Consider the following 27,612-nt stretch of genomic DNA (forward strand, 5'->3'; position numbering starts at 1 on the left):
TCATATTATACGTTCTGTAATTTTTTCATAGTTAAATATTTACTGTAGTAAACGATTGACGAATAACTTTCATGCATACGTATTACTAATAATATATGTTGCATGTAAAATAATACCACCTTAGATTTAGAATTTTTAAAAAAAATATTAGTGTAACGCCCGGTAAACTGTAATAATATATACATTTTTTTTTTATTGTAAAGAAACAAGTTAAAATAGAAATAGTTTATTACAAATACATATTTTAAAGGAGCTCAATATATTTACAAATCGATCGTCTTCTAAATTATATAGTTGAGCTTATTATTGAAATATAGCTCTTCAACATAATTTAGTGACTGGAATTGGTCATTAAAATTTATCGAATCAATTAATAATAAAATTAGCATAATATACCTTGTATCTATAGTAAGTAACTCAGCATATAGGAATAGCTGTATGCCTGTATATACTCGTAGGTAGTAAATTAGTAACACATTTTTAGTCAACTGGACATAAGTTAACTTAATTGTTGATTTTTAAGAAACAAGACTGTAATAATTTTTTACCAAGACATTTTTTAAAGGTATAGTTACTACTATACTAGCAGGCAATAGAAACAAATATTTTACGCTAAACAGCTTTAGTTATAGCATTTTTTAAACTAATAATGAAACTATTTTTAACCTGAATTTTGCTATTATTTTTTGGAAAACTAATTTTCTATGTAACATATATTAAATTAAATTATTATTGTAACTCTTATTTTGTAAATTTTATAATTAATTCTGAAATGTTTTAAACATTAATTTTTTCACTCGACTATTATTATCAATATTTTTTACACATTTTATAATTTAGGTTTTACAGATTACAATAAATGTATTATAGTTGTTTCGATTGTATTTCGATTGTAGAGATAATCCGTGGAACTAAATCATAGTGACGTGTGGTTTAACATTTTACAAAAATATATAGGTAGATAAATAATATTCAATTTTACATATATTCCACAGTGTTACAGTAATTAAAAAAATGTTTTATCTACTTATCTTCTTTCCATATTATTGGGTTGATAACTTATTTAATTTTTTTTTCTGTAAAATAAACTTGTGTTATTATTATTGACTATATAGAATATAGATTAATACAATATAATATATTATTTCCACGAACAAACATTAAATGATGAGAATATGAAAAATGTAGGCAAGTATAAATTTACGAGTATATTGTTCCTAATTATAATATTTAGATACATCACGCATAATAATATATCATTTTTTATTTATTATTAACTCAAGTTTGTCAAAATTATATAATATACCTATACTTATTTTCAATACAGACCACGCGTGAATTAAATAAATTAAATAATACATTGTTTAAGTAATATTTGTGGAACGTATTTAACCCTTGCTAGTCCAATGTATTTAGCTAAATATTTATATAATTTACTTTAATTTCTATGTATTATAATAAAAATAAATTGTACATTATTATTATAAGTGTACCTTTAAAAATGCGATAAAGGCCAAGAGATAATCTATTCACCACACGGTGAGTGCCAATGCATAATATACAGACACATATTTGGCATATCGGTAATCCCGTAAGAATTTCTAAAAGAAGGGTTTTTTCAACAATTTTTTTGTAGTTGTTAATATAACATAATAAATATGACAAGAAAATTGTAAACCATGTTAATTTCTTATAACTTTTTTATAGGATTTATACATATAGCTAGTTAGGTATAATCTCATTTACCGTACGTGCGTGTTAAAATTGTAGAATATTGTTTCATATTAGTTTGATGAACAATGAAGAGAGATATAAAAAGTTAACAAATTGCACAATTGGTGTAATTGGAGATAAAAAATAATAATTATAATTGATACTTGAAATATTATCTTGGAATATAGATATAGCTGACTGATAAATAACAAATAAAAACTAGAGAGTATAGGTAAATAAGTACTTGAATATAATTTTGAATAATAATTATAGATTTTATGACCAATATTTTTCATATTTTAGTAATTACAGTTACATATTATATGTAAATAAAATAGTATATAACTATATAAGGTAGTTAAAGATATCGCTGTCGAATAATAAATTATTTCAAAAATAAATCACAGTTATAAGGCGTTTCTTTTTTTCCGCTACAATATTGTGCTTCAAATTAAATGTTTTTATTGTTAAATGGCGTGAGGCGCATCAATTTATTCAAGGCTATTGTTATATCTGTGCCAATATATCAAGTAATTATTATTTATTTTTATAGTTAGTAGTTACTGTTTGAAAGCGAAGAAACTACATTTTTTTAATTTGTTGCAATTCTATGTGGCTTGAAAAATTATTTTTGTTTTTTGACGTACTTACCTCGTTATTCGCAATGTATAATTAAAAATTATTTATTCCCTCTTATTACGATCCTAACGCGGAGAGAATTTCGTTAGCATTAATACACCTTTCCCACGAGCATAGTTTATAGAAAATTACAACAAGATAATCAAGATAGAACAACCTTAAATTGGGAGATGGACTGCGGTCTTGTCCTGATTTACTAACCCTCAATAATTAGATATCTTTATTAAATATTCTAGTACTCTAGAGATTGCTATTTACAATATCGTAAATACAAAATATATACTATGCTCATTGTTTGTGCAAAATGTGTTTCACATTATTTTCATTAAAAAACCCCTGAACAAATGAATTGGACGATAAGAACAAAAGTCTATCATCAATATAAACATTTAAAATATTATGCATAATATCCATGGATATACATTTATTAATAAGATTTAAAATTTTAAATATCAGTTGAACGAGAAGTGAGAATATTATATGACATAATTATATTTATATATTAATTTTATATTATGCATTATAATTATTTATGATATAATCATTATCAGAACTCAGGAGTCAATATAGCGTATATAGGGTTGTATGCACACTCGTATTACTTGGAATTATAGGGATAATTTTCAAACCATACCTTTTTTATTAAATAATTTATAAATGTACACTGATATGCGTTATGCATAGATAATGTTTAATCAACGGGTTAATTTTCTAGTGTGATTCGTATATTAATATATTGTAAATATAAATACGTAGACCCCTGGATCATTCGCCTTTATTATTAAGTACTTAATTGTTATGGTTAAAGCTGGGAAAATTAACCGTAATTATATATATTTGTTCAATTATTAAATATTTTCATAATTATTGTATAATGTTTAGTAAGTATGTCCTATAAGCACTATGTTTATTAATAACCGTGATTGGTTTTGCGTAAGATCGTACGAGTTTACTAAGATATTTGAGATACTTAAATGAAATTCTTAATTTTTACAAAGATTTTTAATCGTTATGATTGGTGACAAAACCATTTCTATAATTTCTGATTTTTAAATAGCAACACCTACACATGTTAATACCAATAATATATTATTATAAAACTATATATTTTAATCATAAATCATAAATATTTATGTTAGAACTATATAGCATTGTAAGTCAATTAGACTCCTTATGGAGGTTGATTCGTTTTTAGAGCTATTATTTTAGTACATCCACCGCGCAAGGTGTATATTTTTCATTCTACATTTTTAATTTTTCAGAAGCTATTTAACTAATGTATTGCTATCCAACAATGCATAATCATTATAATTGTATTAATATTTAAAATCACTCAATTCTAATCTATGTGACATGGTGCAATTTTTAATTTGACTCACTATTAGCCACAAGAGTTAACATAAGAACTGTATAATTATAATATGCTTTAATTTTAAAATAACAATAATAATATGTTAATACAGCTGGTGTTTTTACGCAAAACCAATTTTGAAAATAAGTATTTGTAGTCATTCCAATGTTTAAAAATTTATCTGTAAGGCTGTAACCCTAAACTATGTATAGAATCTATACTATAGATGGTATTAATTTAGGTTAATATAAAGACTAAAACTAAACTGAACTATGACAAATAGTAGCCACAAAACTTTCGATAATTAATCATAAAAAAATTACATTTTGTTGATTTTTCCTTACATGAAAATGGAGTCTGTTTTATATATAATTTGGAAGTGGAATAATTACCTGTATAATGAGAGTATTTGACGCTTAAATTAACTTGTATAAAATTACTTGAAACTTGAAAGATTTTAAAATAATTTTATTAAAAACGGGCCTATAAAATACCAAAATTTTAAGTTTAATTAAAAAGCATAACATAATAAATACAGTATATTATTTACCTACTTCATACTTTTTAAATCATTAATTTGAATAAATGATTTAAACGAAAAATAATTATTGTTTTGTAATCAAAAGTTAATTTTAATATATTAACATAGTATCGAATTTATGAATTTAACTATAGGTGAAATATTTAAAACTTTTACAATGAGATTGTTCATTTTATGTCTACGTTTAAGTTTCATAGAGTTATAAGAAAAGTTCATATCTTAACCCCTGTTACTGCAAAAGTTATTTAACTTTACTCACAAGACACTATAGGACAGCTACAGTATTTTACATTTATATTAATATTATAAACATTCAACGTTATAAATACATGTGTAAAGCTATGTAAACAAGTAGATATACACAATTTCCTTCTTTATAGGTAAATACAAATAAATGGGAGGAGTTTGCAGTTTATATTATTGTAGAATACGATGATAGTCATAATTAAAATATATATATATAAATATATTATCAATTATTTTTGGAGAGTAATATTAATATCCGTGGTTATAGTTGGGCTTTTGAATAATAAAGTGAAATATTCAATTTCAATTTTTTCTTTTTTTTTTGATCATTATAAATATAATATTATGTTTCTCAATCTGTAAAATTGAAACTTTTATAATAAGCGAACAAGCGATAACGTTTTGATATGTTGATTAGTTTGTTATTTTGTTTTATGACATGTCAGAATTTCAATTTTAATATTAAATTATAGAATATTTAACATCATGTTAAAATATATTATATTTTTTCGACTAAATTCGAAAACAGTTTGTGGTTTAGTTAAATCAGTGATAAAAATTGTAATGTATATTTATAATTTATATCCAATATAATCAAATATTACATTTATATTGTTTTAGTTAAATAAAAAAAAGTACAAGAATAACTAGGTAGTAGGTACATAAAATTATTCCACAAACAGATATTTGTCTTTGAATACATATTACATATAGTATTTTGTATGGAATTTAACTTCATATTGTTAAATAGATTCGTACAAAAACCCATTTAAGTAAACAATTTTTAACGCATTAAAAAAATAAATTCCTGGTACTAAAAGTTAATTCAACAGTTTTAACGTGCTAATGGTGTACCTTCGCTTAAGAACACAATGCTAATAACGGCAAACAATACTAAAGGTCAACTGTATACACACTAAATACATATTATATATTGTGTACACATGTTTGACATTTAAGTACTATTACGGTGCGTAATTAGGCGCATACTCATAATCGAAGCACAATAATTAGTAAAATAATTTCTATTTACTAAAATAGAACATTCCGCGTGGTTAATATAAAGTATAATAAAACCAGATACTTTTTGGTCTCGTGTGTCCTTAAGCAGTATAGTAGTAAGTATACTTACAATGAAATAACATTGTGTAGTTGTGTAACGCAACACAGTTTGAATGTAAGAGTAGGTATATTGTTCTATACTTCCAGTTACAAATGTAATAGAACTTTCATCTATTGCTAACGTTAAGTATAACTAGGTTGAGAGCACTCTAGCGCAATAAAAAATAAATAGTTTTAAATAATTTTAACTCTGTTCATCCGAAGTAATATTAATGCAATTTTAATCAGTCAAAAAAAAAATATATTAGTACCTTGGTAAACAAAAAATTAAATGAAAAATGTTAAAATATTTAAACTGCTAAATCGTTTTTTAAATAAAAAATGTAAAACAATATTCAGAAATATTGTTAATTCTATAGGTACCTAAGCAGTATATAAGCTAATTCTTAAATTTCATGAATAGTTTTTATTGAACATAGCATTCATTAAATAAATTATAAATTATTTTATATGATTAGTAGTGCGATTAATGTACCTTTAGGTTTATAATAAAGAGTTTTTGTTTTAAAACATTTTTTTTTGTACTTGTTATCACTTATTACTTTTTAAAGCTATAAAAATAATACGATTCTCAACGTTGAGAGTAGTTTATGATAGAAAATTGGATCTAGTTGGTATATTGAAGAGGACAAAAGGAAAAATTTAAATACTTTTCAACTATGAAATGCAATAAAAAAAAAAAAAAAATAGGAAAAACTTGAATTTTTACGCAAAATTAGTTTTAACCGAAATCTATTTTGTTTTTTGTTGTACCTAAGTCAAAAATAAAAGTCGTAGTGACTTGAAATTTTCACTAAATATTGATATTATAATTTTAGATTATGAACAAAGTGATGAATGTATTGATTTTATAATGATGTGTGTTTTTTTGTGTTTGTGTACAGTATAACTTGTCGAAATAATGCTTCAATATCAAACTTTTGGGGTGGTTTCCGAAGGTAAAGTGAATATCCTTGGTGCATTATAGAGGTCAAAAGCGAAAATTTTCCAGTAGTTTTCAAAACAATTGATTTTTTTTATGTAGTTGTAATTCTAAAACTAACCATGTATAAATACATGAAAATTTCAACAAATGTTTATACTAGTGTTTTCTATATAAGTACAGTTAAATTTTCTTAATATTTTGTCTTTTTTTGAGTTATTCATAGACAACTGAAATTTTCGATTTTTCTTAGTATTTTTTTTGAAGTGTCGATAAATGTAAATTATCAGTGTTAACTTATAAATGATAATGCTTAATCAAGCGGATCCGGAAATTTTGGCGTTGCCATTTCGGCGTAGGTTCGTTTTGGTATAAAGTCTATTTCGGCATAGTCACTTTAGCTTTTTCATAAAATTATTTTAATCGTTTTTATATAATATAATGTTTTTGTTTAATATATTTACGATTGTCACAAAATAGAAAAGCATTTATCAGTTTTTATCTCATTCTCGTCGGTTACATGTATGTATTTAATACTTCTAAATTGTCGGTTTAATCTTCAATATTGTAATTTTTAAATAATCTAAATTGCATAATACCGAATAATTTATCAAAATATTTAGAGCACACATAGATATATATTATGTAGTATTGGTTAGTAGTTACTCCATAGGTAATTTTTCGATGTCAGAGAGAAGTGAAGAAGAGAAATCTCTCTTTCGAAAAACATAATTTAAGAAGTATGTTTTTACTGTTTTAGTTGCATAAAGTAGAGTATTATATATTTAACGTATATCTTGGAGTTCATTCGTTTACTAAATTTATTAAATTCTATATTGGACTGGATTTTAAGCCACGTATTTTTGTAGCCGTAATGCCGTATCGATAATTTTTTGGTGTTTTTGATATGTTGTCTTATATATTATTGAACTGTAATCAGTTTTATTCTTAATTAGTGCACTCTATAGATCTTCAATAAGGTAGTGGTGTCACCATCCCATGATATGTGTAGGTATAATCGCTTACATGATGTTAAGCTTTTGTATTATTGATATTTTTTATGTGGAATCAGTTAAGTTTGGAGTCAATTATTACTACAAGGGTTTTTATTAATAAATTAACATCTTTACGCACCCCCCCCCCCCAAAAAAAAAGAGCGTATGTAAAAAAATGGGTCTAGAGTGAATTAGTATTAATTCGATGTCACGAAAAATTGTAACGGAAGTTTAATGGTTGCCCACCAATAATTTATTAAAATATAATATCTTTTTAATACAATATTATATTTTTTATTATTATATTATACATTTATATCTCCAGATGTGCTACACAGCGGCAAAGAAATGGACGAGCCCATATTAGATGTTAACACATCAATATTGAGCGTCAAATACAAACTCTGACACACAAACATTTTTTTTTTGTATTAATAGCTGGTATATTATTTTTTTTTATTTCCAAATGAAGTATTTTTGATTTATTTTTTTAGGTTTTTACTTCTTTCTTAATATTATGTTGAAATCATCTGCAAATAAGTAAGCGATTACGGATAGTTCTTTGGTTTTTTGATGATGTCGTTTATTACTTGTATGATTGTAGTTGCCAATGAAAATCGTCGGGTAAACCGATTTTTCGAACGAAGTCGTTTGAAAAGAAATTTTATACTTTTAAACGCAATTTTGTATTAATAAGAAAATATTTTATGTAGTTAATACTTTGTACATTTTGTTCCTCGAGTAGTTTAATCACTATGCTTGTGCTGTGCTGAGATTGAATATTTGTAATACCTATTTGTTTATTTTTCAAGTATTTATCGATTTTTGGTTTATTGCTAATCTATTGTTGATTTGCTAATTCACTGAAAAAAAATGTATTCCTTGGATACAATTTTACTTTTTTATAGGTATCGAATAAATTAAATAATCAAATGATAAAGCTTATTATTTTTGTTATTGTATTTAGAAGAGTAATTAGTCAGTAAATCTGTACACATTTATAGGTATTTATTTATTTCAAGTTTAGTAATTGAGATAATTGTATCCTTTTACTGTTACATTGGTATTCTTTCTTATCATCATATTATTATGTATATATTTATTATTTAGTATAGGTAGTTTTTGGCGATATTTTTCAGGTTATGCATAAAGCAATAATGGTAAATAATAAAACCGGGGCTTTAACGTCTATACAAATCTTTTTATGAAAACTTAAAATTTAACAACTTCATAAAAACACTATTTAAGACTCAGCTCTGCTTTTTAAATTATTTAATATGAAGGGCTTATAAAAATATAAAAACAAAACTAATTAAAATAACTGTTTATTTTTACTGTAGATTTACTACTTCATGTTTATGTAATAAGATGGGCACTTTTACCAAAATTCATGATATAGCTTGTAGACGTATGCATTGTGTGTGATTAGTAAGAGTACCTATACATAGTACATATATTGTCACATGCTATCGAGTAAAATAAATGCACGTTTTAATAGGTATATAATATTAGGAACATTCGTTAATTTTAATTTTTTTTTCTTAAATTATTTTAATTTAAATAAAAATAACCAAATATTAAAAAACGTAAAAATTGTTTTTATCTTGTTGTCATTTTTTTTTACTATTATAGGATTATTTAAGTAAAAAAAAAAGAAACAATAATACTCGAGTTTGTCATACAGAGAAAAGTACTTGTCGTGCGGAGGTAAAACTTTCGGATTATATTTTATTTATCAATTTATTGTTATTTATTTAGTTATTATTACCTATCGCATATTTTTTGTGACATATAACATCTGATTATGTTACATTGAAATAATATACATTTATAGAATAAGGTACATTTATATAGTATTATGGTATAAACTCACAATTAAATAAAATATTACAATAAATACAATACATAATATTTGGAATAAGATCGGAATTATTATTATAATCAAACTAAAACAATTATTTTTATAAGTCTGAAAAAATTCACTCGTTTTTGTTGTTTGAAATAACTTTTTCCAAATAATATTTATTATACTATGTATAAGTAGGAGCACTAATACAAATGAAAAATGATATTCACTAATTGTCCACTTAAAAATATTTATGGTAAAATATACTTTAACGAACATATTACATATACATTGTAACTTGTGAGTATAGTTTGTGGTTACCTGGTGAAATAGTTATTCCGAGAGTATGAGTTTTAACATACTTCGCATAACATATCAGCCTCTGTCTGCGTAATTCCTCGCATATATACAATGTATACATATAGTAAGTATAGTAAAACATGCTTTGAGTGCTCTGACTGTCCATAGCATACTCGTATTATACGGAAAGATTAAGTGTTGTTAAGTCCTAAAAATATTATATTTACTTTGATCAGTTGTATCAAACGCACAAAAATACGTTTACCGGACAGAAACTGTTTTTATGCGAATTATGTTTGAATAATTTTACTGATGCATAATAATTTGACAAGCCATATTCATAGTCCGTACTTCGTAATGATATCGAGAAAAAAATAATAATATACATACCCACATATAATACTATATAATATATGCTTCTATTGAGCGAGTGTGCGACTGATGTCTTGCTAGAGGATTAACGCTATTCAATCATATATGAATGAGAATTAGACGAGAAAAAGATCCATAACTTTTATATGTTTGTTATAAAAACCAATTTTATAAAACATTGTTGTATTAAAATTATTAAATACTATATTTTTTAATGCATGTATAAAATGTATTTATCATGTATAATCTATGTAAATATTATTTTTGCATTTATAAAATTGCAACACAAATAAAAAAATGTAAAATGGATAAGTATAATATTTATTTTAATGCGTTAAAAAGTTAGTTTCAAATGTAGTCGTATAAGAGTGAAATTTAATTTATTGTATTAATCTACTTTTGTTTTCTGAAATAATTTTTTTGAAGACTATATTACAGCCTATAATAATTTGTTGGTATAGATTTGGACTTAAAAATGTTGTTATACATTTTTAATAATTTTAGATATTTTTAATTTTAATGTGACCAAGTAGGTACAATTACTTTAACTTAATATTTTGAATATACTTTTTAGGCTAACATATAAAAGAAAAGTTTTTTATTTATTTATAAGATGCAGTGTTGTTTTAAAATTTGTAATATTTACATTTAATTTACTTTAAAATTATTTTGAAAACATTACTACGATAAGTTGTAATTTTGCCGTATGTCATTGAATTTATCAATTTCAGAAGTCCAATAAAAATAAGGTTATGGATGCAGATATGGCACTTAAAAAATTGAAACACTCATTAATTAAAAAAAAAAAAACTTCTACACAATTAGAGAAAAGTTTCTAAAATGATTATGTTCGCTCTGAGCAGTTTTTTTTTTTTAATATAATATTTATACATTCATACGTGATGATACTAGTTTCTGTAAAGAATACTTGACCCGGTTGCTATCTAATATTCATCCTATATAATTTGATAAATATAGTTGTCATTAAAATTATAAGTCCAATTTATATTGATCAAATATTGTAAACGATTTAACTATCTATCATTGTACAATATATAACAAGTTATAGCTATTAGCTAGTAAGTACTAAGTACAGTAAGAAAATAAAATACATAAGAAAAAACTGAATTAATAATTTTGTATAGTTGGAGTCGTTACATGACATTTATGAGTTAATGACTTTTTTATACACCGCTCACGTAAGATACAATATGCGTGCATATTATCCAAAAAAATAAACACCTTTTGATAAAATTATGATAAAGAACTATTGATTTTTATTATTTGAAAAAACGGAAACATTTATTAGGGCGTTTTTGTTATAATAGTGATACAATTTATTCAAAATATTTGTTATACATAATATTACATACAAAACACACATATTAAACTTTATATACAAGTATAATATATGTAGGTGTATAAGTGTGTGTGTTTACATAAATTACAGTAATAGCGATATAACAGCCGTGTGTTATTTTCCTATAAACATTATAAAATATACATTTTTTTATGACACAATGCGTATTATGTCTCCCATTACTGTAAAATGTATATTTTATTTTACAACGAAATGCTTCATTTTATGAAAACCTACCTTGTTAGTTGTATTATTAGGTACTCCACTACGTCATTATTACGGTATTATAATATATGAAGCATTTTTATTTATGCATTTATATTTTATCCAAGCTTTCATTATGTAAAATAAAGACATTCATACTTTTTATTTATAAATCTTGGTTTTTAAAATTATTTATTTTGTACCGAGTTAGTTGACGTAAATTTTTAAATTTTACTTTTTAAATTGAAGGCTATTTTTAATAATATGATTAGTGTTATATTACAATAAATGTCAATAATGTTTCCTCTTTGATTTCATTAAAATGATAGATAATAAAACAATTATTTTTAACTAAAAATTATTATTAATTTTTATATAATATAAAATCTATACAATTATTTTTGTTTTTTCATAATCTTATTATATAACAAATATAAATTATTAATAATAAGTGTTTTCAAAATGTTGTCACATCTCAAAAGGTTAAAACTGTTGTCATTTATTGAAGTATAATCGAATTAAAAAAGATGACAATAAATTGGAAACTTTGATGATACAATTGAATTATATCAAAGAATTTGATGTATTAAATTTATAATCAATATTGACTTGATACGGAAATAAGAACAAATTAATCTCAAGAATAAAAATAAAGTTTTAGGTTTAAGTTTCCAAATCAAAAAGCTTTTAAACGTGTTTTACTTCGCTTAAATTTTCAAATGTAAATAAATAATTCATATTATTAACAAGTTTATGCAGTTTACTACTTTACTAGGTTTACTCGCCCATAAATAGTATCCTATCGTTCTACATACAAGGAAAATAAATTACGTTTATTGAAGTGAACTAATCGGGGTATCCGAGGTAGGTATACAATTAATTGTTTGTAATATTGATTATTATTGCAGTATATATCCATACTATGAAATGTATTTTATACATGTGTTATATTGTATAATATAATAGGTGCTAAGATACCTGATATATAATATAGATTATAGGTGTATACATTTTCAGTTAAATTAATTTTCTATGTAATTTATTATATTTGGATATAGGTAACAAGTACTTTTATGTCACGTAACATTTCAATGTTCAACTAAGGAGCTACAATAACATTTGTGTGGTATGGTTTATTCAAATTGTTTTCTAATATAAGGTTATTACATTTTTTTATTACACATTTAATATTTAATAATGATTATTTAGGTAGTCATACTATTGTAGGTACTCACATATTTTAAATTTTTGATTTTGTAATATTCTTTTTTTCATACTTCTTATTAATTTTATTATAAATATATAGTTAATTTACTTTAAGTCGATTCCTACTAATAGCTAAAGATTCTTTAATTTCCTATAATACATCAGGTTGAAAATAAATTACTTAGTGTACATGTACACATATAATTTTATTAATCAAATTAAATAACTTCAAATTTGATTAAATAATAGCTATTCAACAAATTTCTTAATATTACCAATTTGAACTTTTCCAAAATGGTATAGTATCTTTTCTTGTTGTTACCCTCGACTCATTCACTTTTTTATTTAGTAATGGCTACTTTTAATGATGAAGCAATATAACATATTTTCTTTGTTAGTGACTGCCGTTATTGTTAGAATATATTATGTGTTTTTTCGCCTTATTTTGAAAACAATATGGTAAATATAATCAGGGTTCCTTAATGAACTTTTTATGTTTGTTATTATTTACTAAAAAAAAAAAAACTAAAAAATATTATTTTTTAAATATAAAACGATAAGTGAAAAAATATATGATTATTTCTAATAATAACACTATAAAACAAAGAACGTTGTTTCGTTGGTTGAAAAAGGACAACATTAAAAAGTTTACGGTCTCAATATTCTTTTTTTTTGTTTATGATTTATTAGGTATTATTTTTATACGAAGCAAGGTTGGTAATTTTCATGGTAAAATAACAACGAGTTCTTCATTCTAAACATTATGAAGATCTACTACTATGATAATATGTCCAGGTTATTCATTTGACTGTTATCGTGCTTTTTATCTAATTATGCTGTCATCCTCAGTGTTTCACGAACTTCAATGAAATAAGCTAAATTAATATAGCGTAACTGTTCCTTGTAAATAATAATTTCCTAGCTCGGAGTTTTTGAATTTAATATGTAATACATTTTAGATTATATATACCTTTCATAAAATAGTGCTGATACAATCAATCACCTTTACGATGTATGCCTAAAAATGTGATGATCCTGAAGTAATCCTGTCAAACTTCAAAATATGTGATTGAATTATTTTTAAAACTACATAATTCAAAACAAGAACATTAAGAATTATTATAAAAAAAATATATATATTTTTGAAAGATATAACTAAATGATATTTAATTTTGTTTACATTACCTATGTAACATAATAAATCATTTTTTAAATTATTTTTTTTTTTTACTCTTTTGGCATTATTTTAATATATTTTTTTTGTTAAATCGTTTTTGGAAGTGAATTATTTTTTTATTGTTCTTTTTAAAACAAGACTGCTTATTTTATTAATCGATTTGAACTTTAATTGGACTATTTTTAGTAGACAAAAATACCTTTGAGCATACCCAGCCCTCGCTATTGTACATGTTATATAACATATTATTTATTTATTTATATTTTATATTAGCTTTTATTAACTATTTATTTCCATAATTATTATTACATTACATAATTAATAGGTTAAATTATGATTTAATTGTTTAATATTTTAGTGTATACTATAAAATAATAAATATATCAATTGTACATAATTGTTGGCCTACAACAGAGAAATTAATAATCACTCGAGTGAGAATTATACACACTCATCTAAATAATTCCCTCCTAACCTATCAGTTATCAGCAATGAACCGGCATCAGCATGTGATGTGTGCAAAGAAATCCTTAAGCTCAAATAAATAGTGATCAACTACCCTAAATACACAAAACCACATAAAATCTTCAACACTCTATCTTTACTAAAATAAACACTAAATGAAAAAACACAGAATAAATCTATATGATTTTGAGGGAAAAAAATTTGGCCAAACATCGGAAAAACTGTAAGAATTGTAAATATAATTAATAAATTAATATAAATTACTGTTCAACGTGAAAAATAGAATTGAAATATTATAATATAAATGATATTTATAGTATAAACAATTAACGTTTAAAAAATCAAAACGAGAAAAAAACTATTGATATAATTTTTTTAGATTTGTTGACTTTTGTTGGTAAAATAGTACCTACATTATTTTAATTTATTAATATTATTAATAACAACGATTGTCGATTACTCATTCTAAACGATACGGTGTTATTGAAAAAAAAACATTTACAAATCTATTGTTCCATATAGTTATATTGTTTTAGTCATTATTTTAATATAAGCTATAGAGCCTATAGATAAAAACAATGGTATTGAAGCTACTGCAGCATTGGTGTTGTTATTGAAAGGTAAAATCGCTGTCACGCCTCCGTATCTATTGTATTCAACAGTATTATTTTTTCCCTTACGATTTCAGCCACATTCCCACAAAATATAATAATATTATTGTCAGTGTGTAGTGTGCACTGTGTATGATCAATCAACGTAACTACTCAGTAGTAAGTACACTATTTGAACATTTCAATTATTATTCAAACGATACGTAATAAATACATACATATGATATGCCGGATATTATTTTTCAGAAGTATTGCAACTCTGTACAATTTAATGTGATTGTAAGTTGGTAATGGATAGAAGTATACGTCTAAGGCGTTGCTTTTATAAAGTATAGGATTTAAGAACCACTATATCGTACTTGTACAGACGCAAATCCATATAATCCAGCTAGCTGTGCAGGTTAGCCTAGCTTTACCCCATATATCAGTGTTTGCTATTTCAGTCATGAAAATATAAAATAGACGTAGATTAGATATTATATTGTGGTATATCTGGTATATCTACGGCTGCAGTAAATCGTGGAATAATATTAAATACACAACTACTGGAGTACTGGATTGTGATAATACTTTAAGTCTATTTATAATATTAAAATAATGATGACACTTTTTTAATTTATGACGTTGTGAATTGTTGTCAGAATAAATATCTAAATATCACACTATCATTACATTTAACTATTGTAGAACACACATATGAATATTTTCCATTTATCAGTATATTCATATAATAAGGGTATAATAATTAATGTATTTTTAGTTATTTCGAAACTTTTCAAATCTTGTGTAAATTGTTAAATTGAATTATTTAAATGTAATGAAGTGATTGTATGAAATTAATTTTATGGTAGTTAAGAGTTAATATATATATATATATACTTATTGTTATTAATCCTTTATTAAAAGGTAATTAATATTTTAAAAATCTGTAAGCTTATTAAAATAATAATTATTAATAATTATTGACAATAAAACATCTAAACGCTTAGTATAAAACACATACTTAAATATTATTTATGTTCTTTTTTTCTAAATCTATATCGTTCTGTTGTACTGTTATTGTTTTATAAGGAATATATTTAGGTATTTGAGAATGACAAAAGTTGCGTATGAGTCGACTTGTAATTCTATATTTGTATTAACAAATATATAATAGTACTTAGGTTAAACAAAATATTGAAAAGGCGAATATTTTTTATGCCTTTCGGAACTAAGTATGCACTTATAATATTAAATATTTAATACTTAATAATTTATTTTATTTTAAATTTAATTTAATATGAATGTATATAAAAAAAACACTATAATGGCAATTAGTTTAAATAATACAATTAAAACTTTATGTTTAGCGTGTTAAAAAGAATGTTTTGTTTTTTAAAATTTCGTGACTGTTTTAGGATATGTTGATTTGAACTATTCTTTTTTATGGCATATTCACAATGTATATTGTACATACAACCAAAATAAACACGCTTGTAAAACTAGCTCGGAATGAATAAATTAATTTAATTTGATTATTTAGCTGCACATTTAGATAACAAAATTAACTATTTTGCACGCTGCAAACAGTGCAAACTTAATTGAAAAACCACAATAATTCAATAGTTCATTCATATAGGATAGTAGTTTGTTTTAAGCAGGGTACCTAACAGTATAAAAGTCACTAGGTAGCAGATATTTCTCTTGTTCTCTGTAGTTTTGGAGCGTTTTAATATTTTGTTTTGTATCGCGAGCTATGGTTATGCTAAACAAAAGGTTTTCTAACTTTGTACCAACTAAAACAATAACGACAAATTAGCGAACAAACCGTAAAACCAACGTCAAAGGTTTCTTTTATAGTTTCCCCCTACCGTCTTTAAACGATGAACATTTATAATTTTTGTTCCCATTCACGTACAAAGATTTTTAAAATAGATGGTCGTCTGTAGTAAGATTCTTTACGTTACCTAAAATATAACTCACCAAAAGTTTCACGTGAATTTATGCTCAGTTTGGTACTTTGGTATATGTAAATCTCTTTTTTTTTTGAAGACGTGAGAAGAATTACTTTCTCCAGGAAGTTGAGTGATGTTGTTCACATTTCACAGGACAAATTGATTTAGTTTTAAATGCTTTTATACATCACATATAATATTATTATATATTTATGATGTAGATATAACGACGTATAATATGATGTAGACATATTATTATTGTGTACTTTGTTATAGGTACTATTAATAATAATATTTGAATTTAAATTTATTACCGAGAAATGTCGTATTATTATTTATATTTCACGGTTTAATTCTAAATTGTAAATAATTTATTTATTGCATATTATGTAAGTAGTTTTAAAATTATATTATATTATTATTGCATTTCACAAATTCCTATTCAAATTCAATAATTACCGTACACACGTCTTACCATTCCTGGCTATGACATATTAGTACATAATGACTAATGAATATTGATATTGTTGGTAAAATATTATTTTTGTTTGTTACAGTTTACATGAATCAATGATCAACAAACTATAAATTTGTATTCGTAAAATCGTAAATGTCATTTATTCAAATGTTCCAAGTAAGTTTTTTTCCTATGTACTTATAAGTACCTATACACGAATACTTGGTATATAGATTATTTCTATTCTTTATTATTTGTTTTTGTTTTCAAGTCGGTTGTTATAATAGTTGAGTGAAATACATTTTAATTATTATTAACAATATTATACTAATCTTGAGCTCTGACTTTGATGTAAAAAAAATGCATGACTTAACTATATAATTCGGTAATAACGTTTCATAGCTATGTGAATATACTAAATTACATTATAAATTATAATATCAGTATTATGATTTTATAATCAGGATTAGAATAAAATATTCACCACTTGCATTAATGAGCAATAATTTACTCTTCGGTGCACCCTAGTAAAATATATAGTGCCGGGTTTCGTCATTGGTATATCGTAATTTTGCCACACCCCCTTCAGTGTAGCATACATTATTATAATTAACATATTCTGTCATTTCTATTTCTAAGATATTAAAATATAATTATTAATAGTTCATCAATGCTTCCTAACACAATTATTATTTATCGATCTTGTTAAAATGTAGAACGTAGACAGACACAAAATATTATAACAGTATAATTTAAAATTCCAAGAAAAATTAATAATATTGTTTTGTTATCATAAAGAGAAAAACATTTAAAAACTATCAGTCATTAAAAATAATTTACCTATGTACAAACATTTAAAGTTTATATTTGTTCGGATTAGCAGCTTATCTGAAAAATAAAAAAAATATCATTTTTCAAAAGTTTAATGTCAAATCATATACATGACGATAACAAATATGAATATTATAATATTATATCTTTTGTAAAAATGAAATTTATGTAAATAATTTTCTTTGACAAACTTATTAATAGTTTTTATTTATATGTTTAGGTATTTATATTAATGCATACATTTTTGCTTAAAAAATAATACATGGTACTTGGTACTACGAGTATGAGTATACTATGAGTTTATGATACAATATCAGTTATAGTTAATTCAATACACAATTTTCATTTCCATGGATATAAACATCTAAATCAGAATTTGAATTCTAAATTTATAAGTTAAAAAAAAATTAGTTTTTTATTATGTACAAAATTTGTTACAAATGTATAACAATTATTTAACACAATCTGGAAGGAGAACAATTATATAATGAATTCTAACAATAACACCGATAAAAGAAAGACTTTGTTACGTTGGTATGAAAAAAAAACATTTGGAAATCGAAAAAATAAAATAAAATCAAATACTCTTAAAAAACCTAGAATCGCTGCTATTCTCAACACTGAATTTGATAATGAGGTAAAACAATATTCAACCACAAACAATACTAAAAATAATAATAAACAAGATGGTTTTGATCAAATTCAAGAATTAAAAGGAGAATGTCAAATCCCTGGACCATCAAAAAAAGGCAAACTCAATACCAGATACCAGCTAAATTTTAAAAACTATATTCAAGAACTTCATAACGCATTGATAAAAGAGTGCGATTATAATTTATTAAATTTGAACTCATTTAACCTAACATTAGATTTTGAATCACTGACGAGTGTCACTAATCGAACTTTAAAAGCTATAAAGGTACTTAAAAATAGATAAACACCGATAATTTTCAAGAAAATATATAAAAAATAATAATGAAATATATTAATTAATACGACTGATTAATGTGATTGTGTTGAAATGTGCATTCATTACAATAATACTAATTTAGGTTCCTAATAAACATTTATCGTTTAGATTGTTTTTGATTTTGCAGGAACAAAAAATATTTTCGGTATTAGGATATTTTCCAATAATTAGTCTAGAAATGAAAAACCGCGGTTGGGTAGAAAAACGAGATCCGGATAGACCGCCAATAAATTATTCACATTATTTAAAATCAGCACGTAAATATTTGAATAACATTGATGATAACATTCATTTATCTAGAACAATTTAATTCTTTATCCTGCTATTATACTAATTTATATACTATGCACAATTCATATTTTAAGCATACATGGTTAATTGGATTGAATCACCTCCACTTATATCGTCAATTAATAAAAATGATGCCGCTATGGAGCGTCTAAAAAGCATGCAATCGTGGACTATTCTAAAAAATAAAAAATCTAATTTTATTTTCGTCACCAGAAAACAGTTAGTTAATTGGTCAACTTTAAATAAATTTACATCCGTCAGTCAGATGCCAAGACACATATTTTGTACCAAAGTAATTTACCTATATATTGTACCTAATTAAAGCAAATTTCAAAACATTTCATTAAATTATTGATAAATAATATTATGTTACACAAGTTCATCTATTTTATTAATTTTACATTTTTATAACTGTTACTTCTTACTTAAAAACACTTTCTGGATTGGACATTTTCGATGAAAAGTATATTAAATTACACTGAAACGAAACTTTTGAATATAATACAATAATGAACACTTAGGAAATCTTTCTTGGACGTCTGTTAAATGAAAAATTATTTTGCTATTTATTATTTTAACATTAAAAATCACTTATTTAATGGTGGATGTGATAGGAGGAAACGGGAAATGGACAAACATTTAAATAATAATAAATTATATAGGTAGGTATTTTTATGTTTATATTTTATGCTAATTTTATGTATTTTAAATATTAAGATTAAATAACTTGACATACCTTGAAAGTTAAGTCAAAAAGATTATAAACAAATCCCCTTGTACGCACTAAAATCAAACTTTAAATTTCTTTAGACCATAGGTCTATACTTATTATTATTTTCTAATAAATTGATTGTTTCAAGCTAACTAATGCTTTCAAACTATCGAACCTGTCGTTTCATACATAACGCCCAAGTTTAGGCAACAATATCGTCGTCTATCTATTAATTTCTTTGTTGGATAGTAACATTGATAAATTTAATTGTTTGCACAATGTTCGATATTAATGAATTATTAAACTTTTGGATAGGCTAATTTATGTAAGTGTTACGAATTATTAAAATAAAATATAAAATGATCCACAAAAGATGCCATATATCAATTTCATTTTTATGAAAACCAGAAAGTTCACTTTATTTTACAATGGATGTCTAGTACACATCTCTATTGAGTAAGAGTTCACTGTAATGAATGTGTTAAATTTGAAAATGATAAATTACATACGAAAAAATATTCTGAGTGTAGACGGTGGTCATTCATCTATATAAACACATAATAATTAAGGAATATTTTATTATATATTTTTAGAACTAATGATTATTATATTTTCTTCTATGAAAATATAAATCTTTTCACTTTTGGTATTTATATATCTATTGGATATAATAGTGATTAATATTATTATAATTTTATTTCATATTATAATCATACTACTAGATACTATTAACTTATTAGTAAATTTAAAAGATACTGTAGAACGATATGGTAAATAGTTTAAAATTAATCAAAATATTTAAAGAATGTAATTGTGAAGGTATAAATAAACAATAATAATAATTATATACAATATGTATGTAGTGGTAAACAGTTTCAAGTCCCTATGAATATTTTTTGAATTAATACAAATGAAATAAAACCGTTGTATTTTGTTAGAATTTTAACTTAATACATTCTTTCAATATTCAAATTATAACTTATGAGTACGCCTATTTTAAATTGTTAACAAATTAATTATATTTTATATACTTGAATATACGTAATATAATTTCATAATAATAACTGATTAATTAGGTGCATTACCTTGTTATATGGCTTAAATATCTATTTTGAAACACAGGATGGGTTGGCACAATGTTGGGAATATTACAAAAATTCTGTGACAAATTTAATGTTTCCGAGATGTCATTATATTCGGTCCGAAGCAGGTATTGATGCATTTGTAGAAGATTACATTACAACAGCATTAGTAAGCACACTCAAGATTATTGTACATGCTATTGAGAATAATAAGATGATTTTTTCAGCAAATGGTAATGTAAGTTTCAATTTTATTGTAACGGTATATGTCTATACACAAGTAATAACATTGTTTTCTACGCCAGATACCATGTACAATTATTGATTTTGTAAAATTATGTATATTTAAATTTCTAAATAAACAAAAAAATGGAAATACAGAAAAAGATATGTGGAATTTTAAGAATCAAAAAGAAGTATGGAACGAATTTATGATTTATTACTCGAAACTCATTATCGATAGCAATGCCAAATTTGACCACGAGTATATATATGAATTAGAAGTAAATACAAGTTTGAACTAACACTTAAAATCTCTTGGCTTTGGTGTATAAAATAATTGAGAACACACATAAAGACAAGAGTGGAATTAATACTCGTATTTTAATATTATACATTTATATTTTAAGTTATACCTAGTTCTAGTATAATACAAATACAACAAAGATTGGGTTATAGATATATTTTAGAAATCGAAATTATATAGCTAACACATAGATATTCTCTTTAAATTAAGTGACTTTACTAAATCATTTACCTTTACATTTATGATTTACAATAATATTTCTATAAATAAAAATAAACATTTTTATTATATTTGTATGAAATATAATTCTAAAACATGATCTGATAGTTATTACTATAGAATACTGAGTAGATGCTTTTGACGTATATTTTCATTTTTCGTCACAGGGTTCGTAAATTTAAAATTAGGTCCATTTACTAGTATAATAATAATAATATATATACATATATACAGTGTCCCGTGAGGATTAACTCAATGCAATATCTCCTAAAACAATGGAGATATCATATTATTTTTTTTTCACAAGACTCACAGAGACAAGAACTGCAAGTATTTTATATTTTAATTTAATTTAATATTTTGGTTAAAAAGTTAATGTGCATATATTCATAGTTATACATTATATATTAGGTATATCTATCTATTTTTATGAGTTTAAGGATAATATTATGATCTAATTACATTGAGTTTTGACATTTATTAAACAATACCAAAGTTATTTGTTAAATTTCCTGATATTATAATAGTGTATCAATTAATGAATTGAATCTGAACGATATTGACACCTTTGACTTGGTTAATTTATAATAAGTCATAGATATAGACATTTGTTTTTATATATTTTTAAGTCCAAAAAATCAGCAGGCTCGTGGTTTAATTATAATATTATTATGTTATGCTGTAGCTAGATGTGTATGCCAAGTGTAAATATTTACTCGAAGAAGTAAAGAAGTATTGTCCACAATATTTTATAGACGGGATTACCAACACATGGATTGTAAAACCCACGTCAAATTGTTCTGGTCACGGGATTATGTTATCTAGAGACTTGCTAGCTATAAAACACAAAATGTCTGCAGCAAATGTCTTTAGAAATAATTATATTGTACAGAAATATATAGGTAAGAACAATCTATTATATTTTAAAATAAATTAATACATACAATTATTAAAATAATTTTTAGAAAGACCCCTCTTGGTTTATACATGTAAGATTGACTTGAGACAATGGTTTTTAGTGACCAACATGAATCCAGTAGTTGTGTGGATGTACAAGTTAGTATGTACTAAGTATATTTTATTGTTATCATCCACAATAAAGCATAATTAGGGAAATACGTGCACATTGGCTATTATAAAAAATGGATTAATAACTAGATTTTTTTTTACAGAGAAGGTTACGTACGATTTTGTGCCAAAAGTTTTTCTATGAAAAATATGCACGAATCTATTCATCTTAGTAATGTCAGGTTGCAAACAAAATATCGAAAAATTAGGAATCCACAAGTACCGGAAGAGTGTATGTGGTATTACAGAGAACTACAAAGCCATTTGAGGTATAAGACACTATATCACTCAGATTAAAGGATCAGCACGACTACCTTAAGTTTAGTCAAAAACTACTTATTTAAATTCCAACAGTATATTAACAGTGCGTAGTACGTTGCTAAGTTGTAACGCTTATCCGGATTTTTGTTCAAAAAAAGATTACCATAATTCTTTGTCATAACATGTTCAAGAAATTGATGGAACTATATTTTTTATCACAGTATTATCAAATTTAGTAACCAATAAATGTGGTTAAGAAATTTCAAAAATCTTAAGCTAAAATATTTAATCAACCAAAAATAATTTATAACACTACTATATCCATATTCTCGCACTAATGATAATAATTGGTAATGAACACAACGTCGTGGTCAACAGCCAAATGCAAAAGAAGTTGCCTATAACATGTTTCCTAGAATTTAGAAATCGCGAAACCCCTTAATAATAAATATAGATATAGATTTTTTTTTAATTTGATGACTAACAAAAAATAGAAAACATTTTCTATGAGTAAAGTTTTTTAGATCACAAATATGAAAATACTAATCTCAATAATAACAAACTATATTATTTTTATGATTTATATACTATGCTAAGCTAAATCTCATATGATATAATTTTGTTAGTATTTTCTTGTAACCGAACTTTTATGATTTCATATTTAAGAAAAATCGGGCAAGAATACGTTTGGGATGAATTGATATTTCCCGGAATGAGCGAGAGTATATACGCTGTATTACAGGCCACTACGGACACTGCGAATTACCGAGACAAAACTTTTCAATTGTTCGGGGCCGATTTCTTGATAACCGAAAACTTTATTCCGTATTTGATCGAGATTAATTCCACTCCCGGACTGAATCCATCGACGAGCGTTATTGCCAACTTAGTTCCTATGCTCCTTAATGATATCGTGAAAGGTATGTTATTTTTATATATAGCGCTTTAAAAAAATTCTCATTTCTATAAAATAGATTTTGAGTGTTGCTATCTCGTCATTATAAGTACATGTCACTCTGACAAATTTATCAAAATTCAATTTTAATGAATAAATTATTGAGTACACAAACCAATTATTTGCAAACACATGTGTGGTAAAGACTGTCATAATATTAGTACAATTATATTATATTAAAAAAAAAAAATACATTTTTTATTAGTAATATGGTAGCATGTAAATAGCTACGATTAATTTTTTTGAAAACATTTTATTTATCATATTATTAATAATTTAATGGTATTAACTATTAAATCAAAATTTCAATACTAACTTACTATAGAGCAATATAAATAGCCAAATGATATTATATACATAGGCATACGCATCAATTCCAAGTCTTATATAAATAATACTCTTAAATTATAACAAAATAACTAAAATCATTATTTTTCATTTAAATATCCAATCAATAATTTTAATTTAAAAAATATATAGCTAATTTACTTTTAGTATTTTAAATCACTTTGAAAACAACTTATTTGGGATTTTGTTTTAAATGTTTAATCTTTTATCTGGCCTTTGAATTGTTATCAATAATTAAAACAAAAAAAAAATATATATAAAAAAAATTCTAAAATTTTAAATGTTTACTTACAAATATCTATTTTAATGTCATTGTATTTAGAAAATTATAAATAACTAATAGTGAAATATTAATTCAAGTTTCTACCATTAATATTTTTTGATAAATTACAAAATAACAAAATTTCTTATTTTGAAAAATAAATCGTTATTATAAGTTTTAATATCCAATTTCTCAAAATGTAAACTCCATTTGCTCATAAAAAAAATAAATGAGAAATATTTTATTAAATTTGCAATCCTCAGAGGTATAATCACACATTTTACCTATAAAATAATTTCCAAATATCCATAGTTTTTGACGAATTTTGCTTATAAAAAAAGGTGCCACTTTTTGATATTTTTTAATTAAAGCATGAAGAGCTTGTACTACATTTTTAAGCTTTTATACCAAGAAATAATAGTTGTATTATATATAAATCGGAAAAAACTAAAGTAAGCTAATAGTTTTAAATCCACTAACCATGAAAAAATCACGTACAATTTTCATAAAAAGTGTTTAGATATCACATTAAACACATTATAAGACATAAGTCACCCCTCTCAAATGGAGTAGGTATGCAGTAAATTTACCTACGTATTGATTTTTTTGATATAATAATGTAATGATAAACTAAGTAGATATTTTAAACTTTGAAGTGGATAATTGATTTAGTTTTATAACTGACTTAGTTGCCCATTATTAAACCATACCAGTCCAACTCTGGGGATGAGTTCAATATTTATCTTATACCAATCAATCACTACAGTGTTGATACGTTTACTGACAAGTACTGACATTTGACTATTATCATTTATTTATTTAAATGTATCATAATATTATTGTAGTTTTATTAATTTTATTATTATTATTTGGGTATAGTAACGGTGGACTACGAAAAAAACTCAAAGGCCGACACAGGGCTATTTGTAAAGGTTGTGCCGGAAAAGTGGAAATCAACCGCTGCAGTTGTATTGCAGGATAACCCTGCCAAAAATCTCTCGAATCGTAGTAATCCCTTCGATTCGCCAGTGATCTTTGCTGTGGGACCAGCAGCACTGACAACCGGCTACAACCAGCGGATGGCCAACGTGCAGAAGAATCTGGCCGAAATGCGGTTACAGATGATCGCTCGAAAGAACAAACGAGATGCACGACGCTATGTTGGTGTAAACCGTGATCTCTTATTGGGCACCAGCGACTTAATATAATCCAATAGTCGACGTTCATTATGGATTTTCCTAAAAAATTAAAAAGGTTTTGTGGGCTGCATAAAAATTACGCTACTTTAATTTTTTGGATAATTAAAATGAACATTTTGTGTCAATAGAACTATACACACAGTCTTTACATGCGTGTAAAGCACGACAAATTTTAATTATGATCCTATTTAACAGTATATAATACCGATAAAAAAATTTCATAAATAATATCGTTTTTTTTTGGAGGGATATGCTTACTATTAATAGCATTTAAAATAATCATCAGACTAGCTGGTTGAACCGAACTCCGAACATTCATCTGATGATTAATTCAATGGTGCCGTGCAGTGCAGACTCGTTGAATAGTCCATCAGACGCTTTGATTGAAACCAAAATATTTATACTGGTATGTATGAAAGTTTTCTAATCTTCCAAAAAATTTTTAAAGAAGCACTATGTTGATCTTTTTAGTAAATAATTTATTGCCCAGTATTTTAAGTACACACCATTTGAACCAGATGTTCACGTAGTATACCTAGTAATTGAGAAAGAAAACATGCGGTGCTATGAAAAATGAAGTTCTATTGTAGGTAGAACTGTCCCGAAAAACTCAAACCCATGGACAATAAGAGGAGTATTATGTATCTGACACAATTAATAGTTTAAAGTTTAATTTTTTTTTTTGTTAGGTGGTTCTTTGAAAAATAACTAGTGCCGTGAATAAAGGATATTGACTCGTGGGGTCTATAAATAAATAAATACAATTGGAAATTCGTAGGTATTAATAATTACGTAATGTTCGAGTTTAAATAAAACTGTGTATAATATACAAAATTATGCATTTTAACAAATACCTTAATAAACATACATTTTATTTCAACGATTTTAATTTTTGCTATTTCATTATCATCATGATTTTTAAGAGTAGTTCCTATATAGTAGTTGCTAATTAATTGTATCTATTTTATACTTTAATGAATCAAATGTAATTTCTAGTATTTTTTTAATTGATTGGAAGATTAAACCAGTTTTGTTGTCATGTTTAGATAGGTACTACAAATTATATTACATACATATTTGTAACGTTGTACCGAAATAACTGAATTTTCGGAAAATCGAACGCATTTTTAGCTTTACATTTTAAAAAATATTATTGCATTTAATTCAAACTTCTTTTTTTACATGCGTTGTGTATTATGAACACTGCTGACTTCAATATATTATTACTGCTGTTTTTTAATACTTTTCTGGTACGTTTTCGACAAACAGAACTATAATTTATATTAACGTTAAATTGTTTTCTTTTAAATATATTTTAGATATTAATCGTGGTTATAACATATTTGTGGAATATTGAGTCAAATTATTTTTTATTACGTACCTTTGTTATGTTATTACATCAAAAAAGTGTAAATTGTTTTACAAAC

General features: G+C 24.6%; 1 protein-coding gene across 4 annotated transcripts; it reads left to right on the forward strand.

Moving 5' to 3' along the window:
• The first annotated feature begins 18,638 nt into the window (after positions 1 to 18,638).
• LOC114131450 (tubulin glycylase 3A-like) lies at positions 18,639 to 27,041 on the forward strand. 4 transcript variants are annotated; one of them, XR_007605111.1, is made up of 12 exons: positions 18,639 to 19,211; positions 19,390 to 19,519; positions 19,628 to 19,845; positions 21,388 to 21,585; positions 21,653 to 21,850; positions 22,778 to 22,994; positions 23,058 to 23,148; positions 23,265 to 23,429; positions 24,088 to 24,341; positions 25,866 to 26,591; positions 26,657 to 26,819; positions 26,875 to 27,040. XR_007605111.1 is itself a non-coding variant. In XM_027996666.2 (10 exons), exons 1-10 carry the CDS (start codon positions 18,780 to 18,782, stop codon positions 26,192 to 26,194), a joined length of 2,232 nt encoding a protein of 743 aa, XP_027852467.1. In that variant the 5' UTR covers positions 18,639 to 18,779; the 3' UTR covers positions 26,195 to 27,041. The 4 variants fall into 4 exon arrangements, 1 of the variants encoding a protein (XP_027852467.1); XR_007605110.1 differs by having other exon boundaries at positions 26,657 to 27,040; XR_007605112.1 differs by having other exon boundaries at positions 26,676 to 27,040.
• Positions 27,042 to 27,612: the final 571 nt, after the last annotated feature.

This window comes from Aphis gossypii, chromosome 3, assembly GCF_020184175.1.
Source record: "Aphis gossypii isolate Hap1 chromosome 3, ASM2018417v2, whole genome shotgun sequence".
NCBI lineage: Eukaryota > Metazoa > Arthropoda > Insecta > Hemiptera > Aphididae > Aphis > Aphis gossypii.